Here is a 14,504-nt window from a genome sequence, read left to right as displayed (position 1 = left end):
TGGTTAGCACGTGTGCCTCACAGTTAGGAGGGTGCGGGTTCGATTCCACCTCCGGCCCTCCCTGTGTGGAGTTTGCATCTTCCCCCCCTGTCCGCGTGGGTTTTCTCCGGGCACCCCGGTTTCCTCCCACATCCCCAAAAACATGCTTGATAGGCCGATTGAGCACTCCAAATTGTCCCTCTGTGTGCCCTGCGATTGGTTGGCAACCAGTTCAGGGTGTCGCCCGATGACGGCTGGGATAGGCTCCAGCACGCCCGCGACCCCCGAGGGGACTTCAGAAAATGGATGGATGGATATATTTGCAAGATACTCTGACTGCAATGTTGAAAGTGTCTTTTTAAAAAATAAAAAAAATAAAGCAAAACTCTGATGTGTTAGCTAAACATCCACAAGCCCTCTCAAGTCTTGCGTGTCTTGTGAGCGTTATGCAGTCCTAATGAGGGAAATGAATGCTGTCTTATTAAAGTGTCATTTGAGTCTTTCACATTTTTGCTTTTGATCCTCTGGGCGCAAAAGTTTGTTTTTGGCAGCGGATGTCTGACTTCAACTCTTTTCACCACCAATCGAAATTTGACTGAACGCAAAGACATTCCAAGAAAATGCTGCGGCACCTTTTCAAAGATGGGCCCAATGTGGTTTTCTCCTTGTCTGCACCCACGTAAAGTTGCTGAGCATCACTGATGTGGTGCCAAGTGAATGATTAACTGATTCTGTTGAATCAAAGACCAACTTTGGAAGCCTAATTTTTTTCAATGATGGAACGTGTTTGGGATCTTTCACAACGTTTTTAGAATGATTTTTTTTAAAATGGTTTATCTTACCTGGTAGGGCGTGTGAAAGGAATGTGAGTTGTCATGTCATGCATTCCCAGCCAAGTCCAAGCAACCGATGGGCAAAGACAGGCTCAGAACTCGCCAGGCGCTGAGCTGCTAAGTGACTTGAGCCTCTGCGCATCTGCGGCCCTGACGAAACGGAGAAAAGTTAGAGGCGCAAACATGGATTTGGTTTCTGGGCTACTGTTTGGGTCCAACTTTATTCATCTGCCAAAGTGACAGTCAGGATCGTCCACATTACAAAGATGAATACAACGTTTTCAATTCATGATCTTAAAACATAATCATGCATCATACATGACTATGTTGACTCCATCTCCTGAGATTTCATTGGCTCTTTTTAATTGTGGTTCTTGCGTTTCATCCTCGTGTTGGTGAAGGAAGGAGACGCAGCCATTCCACACCACTCGATGCCACATTCCACATTCTTCACCGTCCAAATAGTTCAAAACCATAGCACATCATTCAAAAGTATTGCACATATTTCTTTTTTTTTTCACTCAGCATTTCTGCATCCACACACCGTCCAAACCATAGCACATCATTCAAAAGTATTGCACGTATTTCTTTTTTTTTTCCACTCAGCATTTCTGCATCCACTGGCAATTCCTTTGGAAATGGCTTCATCTATTTGATGAAAAAACATCTTAAGAGGCTAGACGGGCAGGCGGATAAGTCGCCGTGTTTTCCCTCCGTGGCGTGACACGGGTATAGTGTCCAATTGTAAACATTACATATCATTCAATCGTTGCGTGCATCAGATGCTAGCTCCGCCCCTGGGCCGTCCCTTGCGGGGCCATTATATTAATAGCGACACCGGTGAGTCTCCGGAGACAGTTTACTCCAGGCGCTCCAGGCACGCAGGCACGCGGGCACGCAGACAGTCCGCCCCGCCACGCCACGACACGAGGGTTCATTCGTCCACCTGCTCAGCAGCAAGGCGAGAATGAAACTGGAAGTTTTCTCCGCACTGCACTTCGCTGCCAAGCCGCTGGAGTTTTGCGCCGAAACCGACGCGGACGCAGGGATCCCCTCTCCTCTATCCGGGGACGAGCTGGGGTCGGACGGGGACTGCGCGGCCAGCAGCCCGCCACCTGTCACTCCGGGCGCGCACGACCCGAGCAAGGGCAGCAAGCCCTACACGCGCAGACCCAAGCCGCCCTACTCCTACATCGCCCTCATCGCCATGGCCATCCGGGAGTCCAGCAGCGGCCGCCTCACCCTGGCCGAGATCAACGACTACCTGATGAACAAGTTCCCCTTTTTCCGTGGCACCTACACCGGCTGGAGGAACTCGGTGCGCCACAACCTGTCCCTCAACGATTGCTTCCTCAAAGTGCTGCGGGACCCGTCCAGGCCTTGGGGCAAGGACAACTACTGGATGCTCAACCCCCACAGCGAGTACACGTTCGCCGACGGCGTGTTCCGCCGCAGGAGGAAGCGCATCGCCAAGAGGTCCCCGTGCAAGGAGCAGGAAGTCACGGACGTCACGGGGGACGAGGTGCACCTCGCCACCGAGGAGAGGATGGGGGCCAAGTTCTCCGGTCCCTTCGCAATCGACAGCATCCTCGGCAAGCCCTTCAAACGTAGGGAGGACGACTACGACAACCCGCGCGCGCAGCGGCTCTTCTGGCCGCCGTTCGCTCTGAACTTCCCACTGCATCACAGCTACCTGTCCGAGGCAGCGGAAGCCAGAGGGGACCCGCTTGCCTACCTCCATCACGAAGCTCGACTGGAGGCAGCGTCCCACACCCCCAAGACGCCCTCGAAGGCGCCAAGCTTTCACATAGACTCTCTCCTCTCTTGAGGGAGGACACAACATGTCAAATGTACACTTTGCCAACTCACATGGCGACGCAAACAACACTTTGTCGTGCGCGAGGTTATCCACGGGTCATTTCACTGCATGGCGCTCGTGTGTGCGTGTTGCGGTGAGACATGTTTGTTTTCCCGGTTCCCTTTGTTGTTTGTGTCACAGCGTGCTTGGGCCACGTTGAGACCTCAAATGATTTGGAGCTCAATTGCATGAACTGCTGTGTGCGATGTGGTGAGAAAACCTTGGCACCATGCATCAACTCAATGACTGAGCTGCACTCAAACTCTTCATGGAAGTGCAGAAGTTTTGCCAAATGTGTCCGCGACTTGCATGCCTGATATTTTCATGAATAAAACAAGTTCAACAATTAAATAGTGTGATATTTCAAATCTTTTGTCTGCAACCATGGTGGAAATACACAAACAGGTTAGAATCATTAAGAAATGTTCGCATTTTGGGGGTTAGGGGCCATAATTATGAGTTCATCAAATCTTGACATTGGCAATGTGGTGTGGTAGAAATAAAAATAAAAAAATCTTTGAAGCTACACTGTTGATATGTCAAATTCAGTTCTATGAACATAAGGATTGGAACAACGAGGATTAATGACAATAATGATTATGATAATGATTGAAAATAATAGTAATAATCATCATCATCATCATCATTTCCCCAATGATTCCGTTGTTGCGATACGCAACATCCTTCTGATGAGTCCAATCATGTGGCATGTTTGCCTCTATATTTTTTAGCAAATTGTAGTTTTTGTATTTACAATCCAAACAATCCAAAAAATAGTTGAAGACATTTTTTATGGGGGGGAAGTCCGGCTCGCTGAAAGACGAGGCAGATCGTTAGACGTCAATATTGTGATGGATGATTTTTTTTTTTTTTGGTCCTTGCTGCTGTTCGGCCAGGAGTCGTCAGTTGCTCTCCGCGGTCCTGAAACCCCAACTGAACTTGCACCCCAAACTGGACGTCTACTCTTGCTAGCCACCAAACTGTCAATATTCCGCGTTCATATATTTTTATTTCATTCGATGACCACGCTTCCAAACTTCAAATAATTCGGCTCTATCAAACGAGCGCCATTAATGACGACCATGATGACAATTGTCGAGGTTAACATGGCAACATTCAATCGGGCTGTAAGTGATGCTGCAGTTCAAGACAAAACAATTCAAAACCTACTCTTGAAATGAAGAGAAATCTTTCCTTTTTTGTTGTTGTTGCTGTTTGTTTTTGAAATTGTATTTTCCAGCTGCGACCTCGAGCTGGTGTATTTTAGATTGTTATTTGACTCATCATAAAGCAGCAGCTAGGGGAGGCCAATCACAGCGATTGTACGAGTTATGAGTCATCACAATTTACAATGTGCGTACGAGTCCAATTGCGGGATGCTAGGTGCCAGGTGCGACCTCGTGTTCCAGGGCTAATGCTGCAACCTGCAGGTGAAACCACAGAATAACATAACTGGGCCGTTTCCGAAGAGCAAATGGGCCCACGTGGGTCTCCGGTCGGTCGGTGGAAAGAAAAATCAGTCTTCCATGTGATTTCCAACATGAACCAGTTGTTCAGTGGGAGCAGGAGAGAAAAAAAAATCTCCCATAACAAAGATTGTGTTTGCATCCTGATCTCCACGGGGGTCGCCGTGCAGTTTTGATGTCGCAGGAAATTTGTGGGGCCACCGAGCTGACTGTGTGTCGTGCACGGAAAATCATTTGATCCGCACATCCTTTGTTTGTGCAGAGTGCAAAGGTATTTGTTTGGAAAATGTGCAGGGCTTTTATGAAATAGTTTTGCTCAGACGCGCGAAGCTATATAAAACACTTTTCCATAATTAAGACTATCATTTTATTTCTTACACCACGCATGTTATTATTATATGGGCCGTATATTTCGGCCCGATGTTAAATGTGCGTGAGTGCGTGCGCGTGTGTGCGTGTGTGTGTGTGTGTGTGTGTGTGTGTGTGTGTGTGTGTGTGTGTGTGTGTGTGTGTGTGTGTGTGTGTGTGTGTGTGGGCGGGGGGGGTTGAAGCCCGCGAGGTTAATTCGGGTTTTCTCTCGCTAATGAACGCAAAGTCCACCCCGGGAGCACCCCTGGCCGGGGGCGGTAAACTGACACTGGCGCACTGTGTGTGGTAGCCAGGGCCGCGCTTGATGGAAAAAGCCTGCTTCCACTCATGTCAAAGTCATTTATGGAGAGAAACATCCCCAGCTTCCACACGCACATGCAGCACGGCAAAGGCCCCAGCCAGCCAGCCAGCCAGCCAGCCAGCCAGCCAGCCAGCCAGCCAGCCAGCCAGCCAGCCAGCCAGCCAGCCAGCCAGCCAGCACCAGCAACAGCAGCACCCCCACCCCCCTGCCGGCCTGATCACAACCGTCACCGCCAGCGTTTGTTTTCATTCTCCATCGGACCATTTTAGGAGGAAATTAGGAGAAAATGCAGCCATGATAAGATGGGGCGGGGGTCGGCAGCTTCAATGATGGAGCTCGGGGCCGCACATTTTTATCACTATAATTAGGGAGGGGGCTACATATAGGACTTGCCAGAAGGATGACAAAAATGCCATTTGAAATATTCAAAAGATACGTCATAAATACGTGCAGGACCGGTGAGTTGCATGGATGTGACGGCAAATTTGTGATTTTCAGATGTGGCAATTATAAGGCAGAAAGGGCCAAGCGGGTGGGAGTGGAGGTGATTCTTTTGGTCACTGATTTCAGGGAGATTTGAATGCTGACAGTGAGTGGGGATGGGGGCTCTCCATAGAGGGGAGAAAGATTTATCAAACGATTTTTGTTTGTCTTCAGTCGGCACACCAAGTCGAAGGGCTTTTGCTGTTTCCTCCACTTGAGTGATTGTCGCGCCACGCTGCACCACTTAGCTCCACTGTGGACCCCCTCCCCCAGTGGAGGGAGCCCCCGCGTCCGTCCACTTGAAAGCCGTGCAGGGACAATCGTCCGCTCACCCCTGCCTCTCGCTCTTCCTCTTCCCCTCGACTGGCCGCCGAGCGTCAGGTACGTGCATGCGTAACGGCAAAGAGAGTCGTGCGTAACTGGACCCGAGACAGATATCTCTCTCCATTTGGATGTGAGCTAAAGGTGGCGTGACGCCCACTACAGGCGAGGACCACTGGATTATTTATTTTTTTGCCCCTTTCCCAACCCTCGGGGGCCTCTCCCTCCTACCGCCAGCTGTGCGTCATAGCTGACATGACGACCGAGAGCCCTCAGCAGCTGCAGGATCCTCCGCCTCCTCTGAGATCCAGTCCGGCGTCTGGCGTCCCGCATCCCGCCATGCTGAGCCCACAAGCCGCCTCGGAAAGCTCGTCGGCTGCGCTCAAAGGAAAGAAGAGCAGCTCCGGTTTAAGGCGGCCGGAAAAGCCTCCGTACTCCTACATCGCGCTCATCGTCATGGCCATCCAAAGCTCCCCGAGCAAGCGGCTGACCCTCAGCGAGATCTATCAGTTCCTCCAGGCCCGCTTCCCGTTTTTCAGGGGCTCTTACCAGGGATGGAAAAATTCGGTTCGGCACAACCTCTCGCTGAACGAGTGCTTCATCAAGCTGCCCAAGGGACTGGGCAGGCCAGGCAAAGGCCACTACTGGACCATCGATCCTGGCAGCGAGTTTATGTTCGAGGAGGGCTCGTTCCGTCGTCGACCCCGAGGCTTCAGGAGAAAGTGTCAGGCCCTCAAACCCATGTACCGGATGATGAACGGCATCGGCTTCGGCACGTCCATCTTGCCACAGAGTTTCGATTTCCAGGCGCCCTCGGCCGCCACGCTCGCCTGTCACGGCAACAGCTACAACTTGCAGGACATGATGAGCAATCCCGTGCATGCCGCGGGATACGACGGACTGGGCGCCGGCCATCATGTTCCCCACATGTCCCCAAGCCCGGGTTCGACGTACATGGCCAGTTGCCTGGTGCCGTCCAACGGGGACTACGGGCCGGACAGTAGTAGTAGTCCGGTGCCGTCCTCTCCGGCCGTGGCAAGCGCCTTGGACGGCCACTCCCCGTACGCGGCGAGTACGTGCGCGCACTGGGCCGCCTCGGGCGGGTCGCCCTACATCAAGCAGCAGCCGTTAAGCTCCGGCAGCCCCGCAGCGTCGTCTTCTCTGCACTCCGGCATCTCGTCGTACTCCCTGGAGCAGAGTTACATTCAGCAAAATGCCAGGGATGGCCACGCCGGCGACATATCAGGTACCCAAATCCACTAGTACCTCAATTGTCACAATTAGCAAAGAGCCGTGCACGTCAATTTCATTTCCATTTTATTATTGACTTGGAATGTTGAATTGATTTGACCTAGTTTGATCTGATCCCTTGTCATATATTCCAAAATCAAATTACAAATTGACAATCCATTTCAACATCTCCGTTGTTAAATAAAAGATTCGACCTCATGCTTAAGTTTGAATTAATTTCTTGAATTTTGCACAAGTGCATACACGCTCCATGCAGTGTCTTCGGGAGTGTTTGAAGACATTTAAAAGTCATTTTCAAATTCCCACTTGGCTCAATAAGTCACGCTGGTTAACTTGAGCCGCCACACAGAGGGGCTTTTACTCAAGTCTCGAAGATTTCAGCGAGACGAGCAGCTCACGCTGGAGCCTGAAAGAGGCTCAAAGGTTAAGCAAACAAAGACTGCAAATCGGACCACACCGGCGACAAGGGCCACAAGAGACGGGAGGCCTTGTTCGCTCGGCTTAATGCAACATCGCAAATGAGCCCGCGGGTGGGGGTAAGGTTAAAGGGTGCCGGTGTGAACTTTTCTGGCCTATAATCACGCTGTCACTTCAGTCACAAAGGTGTGCAAATGTTGTCCAGTTGTGGACGCGTCCCGCTGCCTGCTCATCAAACACGAGTCCTTCTGACCTTGACAATTGCCATTTAAGACGAGCAAAAATTCTACTGCGTCCTTCGGCCTTATTTGAGCATTTATGCAACTCCCCAGTTTTCATATACACGCATCGTGAGATCATTCATTTCAATACTTTGGACAGAAAACGCAGAAAAAATGGCTGTGACGACTGTCCGATCAAATTGATCGCAACGTTATTTTGATTGTTTTGATTGTTTTATGGAATCAAGCACATAACATCTTAAAATGTTGCCAAGGCGAGCTCGTCTTTGAAAACGACTCACGTTTTTGTCAAATAAAAAAATAGATGCCGAATTGCAAAACGTATGAACAAATAAACATTGTTCATGGCTTATTAGCCTCAAATGGAACTAAAAATCGTTTGTTAAAATATTCCACTCAGTGAAGCCCTTTGAGGCGTAATTAAGGACTATTCAAAATAAATGTGACTTAACTGGTGGGTCAAAACCAACCCAATTTGGTTCAAAAATAGGACCAACCCAATTGAAGCGGTCATTGATGGGGGTAGCCATCAGTTTTAAGGATCGGTGTTCAATTTGAAGAGTTGTTGTGAAAGTGAACATATTTGACACATGATTGTGTTGTTGCACACGGACGCAGTGGGAATTCCGCGTTACCAGAGCCACTGCGACAGGAAAGAGATCGTGTTCGACTTGAACGGCATCTCATCCATCCACCCCACGGCGGGCACTTCCTACTATCACCACCATCACCACCACCGCCATCATCATCATCATCGTCCTCACCCCCAGAGCGTGTGTCAGGACATCAAACCGTGCATCATGTAAGCGCTGCAGTCAAACTGCACGTCCGCCACAATGAAGGGACTATTTTCGTCTCTGTTGGAATTACGACGAATGTATTCACGTGTTTGCGTCTCCGTGGACCTGAGCAAATATGCACTGAAGGAAAATGAAGGAAACATTTGCACCCGCCTCTTTGTGATCATGCTCAAGCTCTTGCCCCATATTATGTTTGATTTTCCACACGGATGCAGTATTATGAACTGCTACAAATAGTGCACTTATCATATAACCATTGTCCAAAGATGTCTCTTGTTTGTCTTTCAATAAAGCTCTTACATTGTAGGAGCCCTATTCAAGCAGATATGTTGTCTTCAATTTGTATTCAAACAGTGGCACGAAACATATTTGTACAAAGGCGAATATTCAACGGCGTTGTTTTGCAGATGTTATCTCATATGATTTTTTTTTAACCTCGATCAAATTAAAAGTGCTATCACATTGTTAGCCACATACGTTTTCCTATATCTAAATTGATATGTGCATGTTCGAATGTATTTTGTGCAGCGTGAATTAAAAAAGGTAATAGGCTTGTAAAAAAATACGCAGGACGCAATTATAGGTTTTATACAATTATTTGTGTCTACAAGGGGAATGTTTTTTTTTTCTTGTTTTTTCCATTGTCTGTTTTCAGGAGACCCCCCCCCCCACCCCCACCCCGCCCCTCCAATAGAAAGGCAATTTCGTCAGAGAACAAGCCATTTTCAACACTTCACATTGGTCAATAAAAAAGTTAATTTAACAAAACAAACAAACTGAGCAATTATTATTATTTTTTTAAACGGACGGATCAAATTGTGACATAGAAGTACCGGGGTCCGACGCCGGCGATATAATAAAACAATAACAATCGTGTATAGTGTGGAAATACGTCACGGAATTATTTTTAGATGGTGGTAAACAAATCAGACTGAGAGGCCTAAATCGCAAACACAAATCCCACTTGCGGGACCCTCAATTTAGGATTTATGGGTGACAGCAGGTCACACCGTTTCGTTCATCTTACCAAAGGTTCGTTTTGCATCGAATAAATAGCTTTCTAATTTCCCTTAAAATGATATTTCGATTTGAACCCGCGACTTGGCCTATCGTTGCACGAGGCAACGAGAAACAGCTAAAAACTCTGGCCTGGAATATTTTTTGACATGATCTCGTGTCATTTGAAGCGAGTTAAAAACCGACTGAATCAAGTTTCTGCTTGGTGGTCTTTTTTCTGCATGGGGAGCACACGCATCCTCCTTTCATTGCGGCGAGGGGAAACAAGGAAGGAAACGTCATTTTTAATAAATGTACACAACTCATTAATATCCGAAGAGGCCATTCATCCAACAAAGTCAACATTTGAGTTGTTCCATTGTATTTGACGAGAATACCTCAGACGTTGATATAAAACGGACTACAGTGCCACTCAGTGGCTACCACGGACGGACAAGCTACGGCTTGATTTCATTCCCTTTATTTGAGTAGAGGCGCAAGGAAGAAAGAAGATGCATTCCACGACTAGGACACTGCGCTGCTGCTCTTGCGTTTCTTCAAATCTACAACCAATTGAATGCTTTTTAAATAAAACCAGACACGATGGAGGTCCATTGAACACAACTATTCACAGTGTAATCACAATCACATTTAGTTTGGTATTCTGTAGTGAAATCCCACAATTTAAATGCAAGGCCTGTTACACCCTGAACACTTGAAAAACGCTCGCTACTGCATAGACTATTAAGAGATCATGCAAATACTAGATTTGACTGAACAGAGAGAGGTACCTGAAAAAAGGTGACAAAATTGTTCCACAAAACAAATGTAAGGCAACAAACAAAGGAAAACTGAACAAAATAGCACAAATCAAACATTTACCATTCGCATGTACTGTCAGGATTAGGAATGGAGCAGGGCGACCAAGTGCAGCTTGGACCAGGGTTTATTTGAGGAACTCAAAAACAGACTCGGCAAAACTGACATGACTTAACAAACTAACATGACTTCCTAACCAAAACCAACAAGATGACTGACCGACAGGGACGTGAGACAAAAGAGGTGAAGACATTACGACAACAAGACAACAGCAACAAAAAGACAATGATCCGACCGGGCATGGGGGGGGCAGACAGGACTTATATACATGACATGGTAACAAGAGGCAGGTGAGCATAATCAAACTAATCAGGGGCACACAGGAGGGGAGGGGAGGGGAGGGGCGAGCACACGGGCGAAACCATGACAACAGACAACATGGAGGAACGGCTGGGTACGAGGCGTGACATGTACGACGCCATTTTGATTGTGGAAAAGGAGAGAATTGTTCAAAATGAGTGGTGCTGCTGCCATTGCGCGGGCATTGCAAGGCCAAAAGGGGGCGTCATTGGAGAAAAGGAGCCCGAGGTGCGATCATGATGCATTGTGCATTTTGACCACACGGTGACAGCGGTGAACAGTACCCGTCCATCCATTGTCTGAACCGCTTAGTCCCCACGGGGGGTCGCGGTGGGGACAAGCAGTACAGATAATGGATGGATGGATGGATGGATCTTGTCAAGTTGTAAAGTTGACGGCAAATTAACAAAATACGTGTTGAGCGGCTCCGGTATAATTCGTTTGCAGACTGAATTCTAGAATCCAAATAACGAAATCGAAGTGTCTGTAAGGACACTTTGCATTTTTAACTGGCAAATAGTAATTGCATTGAGACATTGCATCTCTCTCTCTCTCTTTCTCTCTCTTTCTCTCTCTCTCTCTCTCTCTCTCTCTCTCTCTCTCTCTCTCTTTCTCTTTCTCTTTCTCTTTCTCTTTCTCTTTCTCTCTCTTCTCTCTCTCTCTCTCTCTCTCTCTCTCTCTCTCTCTCTCTCTCTCTCTCTCTCTCTCTCTCTCTCTCTCTCTCTCTCTCTCTCTCTCTCTCTCTCTCTCTCTCTCTCTCTCTCTCTCTGTCTCTCTGTCTCTCCCTCTCTTTCTCTCTCTCTTTTTAGAATCACTAATATTTTATTGACATTTCAATAAGTTGAGGGCGAGGTCGTTTATGTGCCGCGGAGAGTTTTCTTTGAAATGACCAACAAGTCAAGTTTCGATGCAGGGGATGACTTTGTTCGTCCTCCAATTGGATGATGGAGCGCGCGTTTGGGGAGGAGCAGCCCGAGCAACCATATGGAAGGAAAAGTGTTCAGGCTCAAACAAACGACAGAGGGGGGGGGGAAATGTTTCTCGCACTCTGTGTGTGGAGGGAGTCTCGCTGCCGCGACTTTACTTTTCGCTCAGTCGCTTTCCAAATGTTAACTGCGGGGGCCCGGACGGTCTGCGGCTCATTGCGGAGGGCTGCGGCCTGAACCGGACGGTGACCAAAGGAGTACATTTGCAAGTTGGACGCATTGCGCGGGATGCAGTCGCGCTACTCCGTGGCCAGGGCCAACCCCTTGGGGGTCGTGCCGTACATGGGCGGCGAGCAGAGATACTACCGGGCCGCTGGGGGCTACGCCGGGATGCCGGCGCCCATGACCATGTATTCCCACGAGCAGTACCCAGCTGGCATGGGCCGCGCGTACGGGCCGTATAGCCCTCAGGAGCAGCAGCAGCAGCAGCAGCAGCAGCCCAAAGACATGGTCAAGCCGCCGTACAGCTACATCGCTCTCATCACCATGGCCATCCAAAACTCCCCCGAGAAGATCACCCTAAATGGAATCTACCAGTTCATCATGGAGCGCTTCCCCTTCTACCGGGACAACAAGCAGGGCTGGCAGAATAGTATACGGCACAACCTGTCGCTCAACGAGTGCTTCGTCAAAGTGCCCCGCGACGACAAGAAGCCCGGCAAGGGCAGCTACTGGACTCTGGACCCGGATTCGTACAACATGTTCGAGAACGGCAGCTTCCTCCGGCGAAGGAGGCGCTTCAAGAAGAAAGATGCGCAGAAGGACGATCGCGAACGGACCAAGGATCTGCAGGCGGCCAGGGAGTTGAGGGACGACGCACCCTTGCACGACAGCTGCCAGACGCTGCGCATCCAGGACATCAAGATTGAGAACGGAAGCTGCACGCCACCTCGACCCGCGTCGCCGGCACCCGACGCCGTCCCGAAAACGGAAAGTCCCAACCGCAGCATCAGCAGCGTGTCCAGCCCGCACAGCGGCTCGGAGCAGCAGCAGCAGAGCCAAAGTTCCGCGCAAGGCTTCAGCGTGGACAACATCATGACGTCCCTGCAGGGATCTCCCCAAGCGGAGCTCTCCCCGCCTCTCATCACCTCCTCTCGAACAGGTGTGAACCCCTCGTTGGCGCTCAGCTACTCGCCCAACCAGGGCTCTTCCTTTAGCTGCAACCAAAACGCCTGCACCAACTCCAGCTATCATTGCAACATGCAAGCCATGAGCCTCTACGCGGCGGAGCGGAGCTCCGGGGGACACCCGGCGCCGTCCAGGGGTAGCGTGGACGATCGTGAGGCTTTGCCCGACTACGGCGTCGCCGCGGCCGCCTCACCACCTAGCCTACAGGCGAACCTGCAGGAGGGCCCGCAGCAGCACGGCCAGCAGGGCCGGCTCGCCTCCTGGTACGGCGACCTGCAGGGCCACCTGAGCTCGGGCTACCCATCCCTGCAGCAGAACTTCCACTCGGTCCGAGAAATGTTCGAGTCCCAGAGGATGGTGATGAACGGCTCCCCGGTCAATGGGAATAGCAGCTGCCAGGTGGCCTTCCCGTCCGCGCAGTCCATCTACCGCACCTCGGGAGCTTTTGTTTACGACTGTAGCAAGTTCTGAGCTTCCGTAAGATAGATTTCCTCTCTTACATGATATGATGATGATGATTTTGTCAAAGAGACTATGGCGATACACACAGATGATTTTGCGTGTCAGCACCAAAAACACGTCAATTTATTCTCTTAACTTGAGAAAAAAATGGCACAAATACCTTTTTAAATTATATCCTAATATATTTATTTCTAAAGAGCGCTAAATATTTCTTGAAAGCCAGATCCGCATTTTTTTTTATCTCACGAGTGTGCGTGTGCGTGTGCGTGCGCGTGTGCGTGGGCGTGTATGTGTGTGCGTGTGTATATGTATATGTATGTGCATATGTGTGTGTGTGCTTGTGTGTGTGTGTGTGTGTGTGTGTGTGTGTGTGTGTGTGTGTGTGTGTGTGTGTGTGTGTGTGTGTGTGTGAACTTTCGTATGCTGCCTTAATAACGTGTTATTACGTATACGTGGGACCCGTAGCCTAAAATGAGTTTACTCATGTCATTTGTCAACACCATTTTCAAGACGTTACATTTTTAATTAATAAAGTGCCATGGTTTTAATTTGAGTTATTTATTAATGCTTTATTTATTTATTTATTTATTTATTCGTTCGTTCGTCCATCCGTTTCTCTCTCTCTCTCTCTCTCTCTCTCTCTCTCTCTCTCTCTCTCTCTCTCTCTCTCTCTCTCTCTCTCTCTCTCTCTCTCTATCCATCTATCCATCTATCCATCTATCCATCTATCCATCTATCCATCTATCTATCTATCAGGTCTGGATGCTAAGCGTGTTGATTTAACCAAAGCGGCTTCTCACATTATTCAAAGGCAACATGCAGACATTGAGGCTCTCACTGAAACGGATGCAGGAACCAGTTCACACCGGCCTGGTCGCTCGCCTAAATTTCAGGCCTCGACGTTACAAAGGCTCTTTTGAGTTGATGTAGGCAAAGCGCGGGGCGCGGAGTCAACCTTGGTGAAAATAAACAGGAGGTGCCACAAGCCAGGCCACTAAAAGGCCCTGTCAGCATTTCTCAGTGGTTACAAGCAAGTTTGCATCTGCTCATGCTCGCCACAGCAAAGCTCGCATGCAAAATCAAGCGTGCACTTGTGCCTTGGGTCATTTCAGCCACGTAACAGTTGCAGGAATAATTATGCAAGAAATGTTCACCGGCCACACTAGTTGTGAATCTTTGAAAACACAAATTGCCTAGCTCGCTTAAAATGCCATCATTCATATCAAAATCAATGGAACCAAATCGGACCTATGCAGCAGCACATTCACTGTGATTTTGAGCGACTAATAAATTCACTCGCAAGCGTTTGTCCCCCCCCCCCAAAAAAAAAACCGCATGTAAATAATGGCACCATTTGATTGATAAAATTAATAAAAAAATAAATAAAACCAAACGTGATTTCTCTCCTCATGAACGGAGCAGAACTCTTCCTG

At 48.9% G+C, this 14,504-nt stretch overlaps 3 protein-coding genes across 3 annotated transcripts; all 3 read left to right on the top strand.

Moving 5' to 3' along the window:
- Positions 1-1,691: 1,691 nt before the first annotated feature.
- Positions 1,692-3,102, top strand: foxq1b (forkhead box Q1b). Its single transcript, XM_085928179.1, has one exon. It carries the CDS (start codon positions 1,780-1,782, stop codon positions 2,638-2,640), a length of 861 nt encoding a protein of 286 aa, XP_085784305.1. The 5' UTR covers positions 1,692-1,779; the 3' UTR covers positions 2,641-3,102.
- Positions 3,103-5,865: 2,763 nt separating this feature from the next.
- foxf2b (forkhead box F2b) lies at positions 5,866-8,326 on the top strand. The gene is made up of 2 exons (XM_085928374.1): positions 5,866-6,856; positions 8,139-8,326. Exons 1-2 carry the CDS (start codon positions 5,866-5,868, stop codon positions 8,324-8,326), a joined length of 1,179 nt encoding a protein of 392 aa, XP_085784500.1.
- A 3,168-nt stretch (positions 8,327-11,494) lies between these two features.
- foxc1b (forkhead box C1b) lies at positions 11,495-13,619 on the top strand. Its single transcript, XM_085927955.1, has one exon. It carries the CDS (start codon positions 11,710-11,712, stop codon positions 13,078-13,080), a length of 1,371 nt encoding a protein of 456 aa, XP_085784081.1. The 5' UTR covers positions 11,495-11,709; the 3' UTR covers positions 13,081-13,619.
- Positions 13,620-14,504: the final 885 nt, after the last annotated feature.

This window comes from Syngnathus leptorhynchus, chromosome 13, assembly GCF_054491065.1.
Source record: "Syngnathus leptorhynchus isolate UIUO chromosome 13, UIUO_Slep, whole genome shotgun sequence".
NCBI lineage: Eukaryota > Metazoa > Chordata > Actinopteri > Syngnathiformes > Syngnathidae > Syngnathus > Syngnathus leptorhynchus.
This window is presented reverse-complemented; position numbering and strand designations above follow the sequence as displayed.

Coding starts and splice junctions, on each gene's coding strand:
- foxq1b (XM_085928179.1), top strand. CDS start 1,780: ATGAAACTGGAAGTTTTCTCCGCACTGCACTTCGCTGCCAAGCCGCTG.
- foxc1b (XM_085927955.1), top strand. CDS start 11,710: ATGCAGTCGCGCTACTCCGTGGCCAGGGCCAACCCCTTGGGGGTCGTG.
- foxf2b (XM_085928374.1), top strand. CDS start 5,866: ATGACGACCGAGAGCCCTCAGCAGCTGCAGGATCCTCCGCCTCCTCTG. Junction 6,857..8,138: donor CCACGCCGGCGACATATCAG/GTACCCAAATCC, acceptor ACACGGACGCAG/TGGGAATTCCGCGTTACCAG.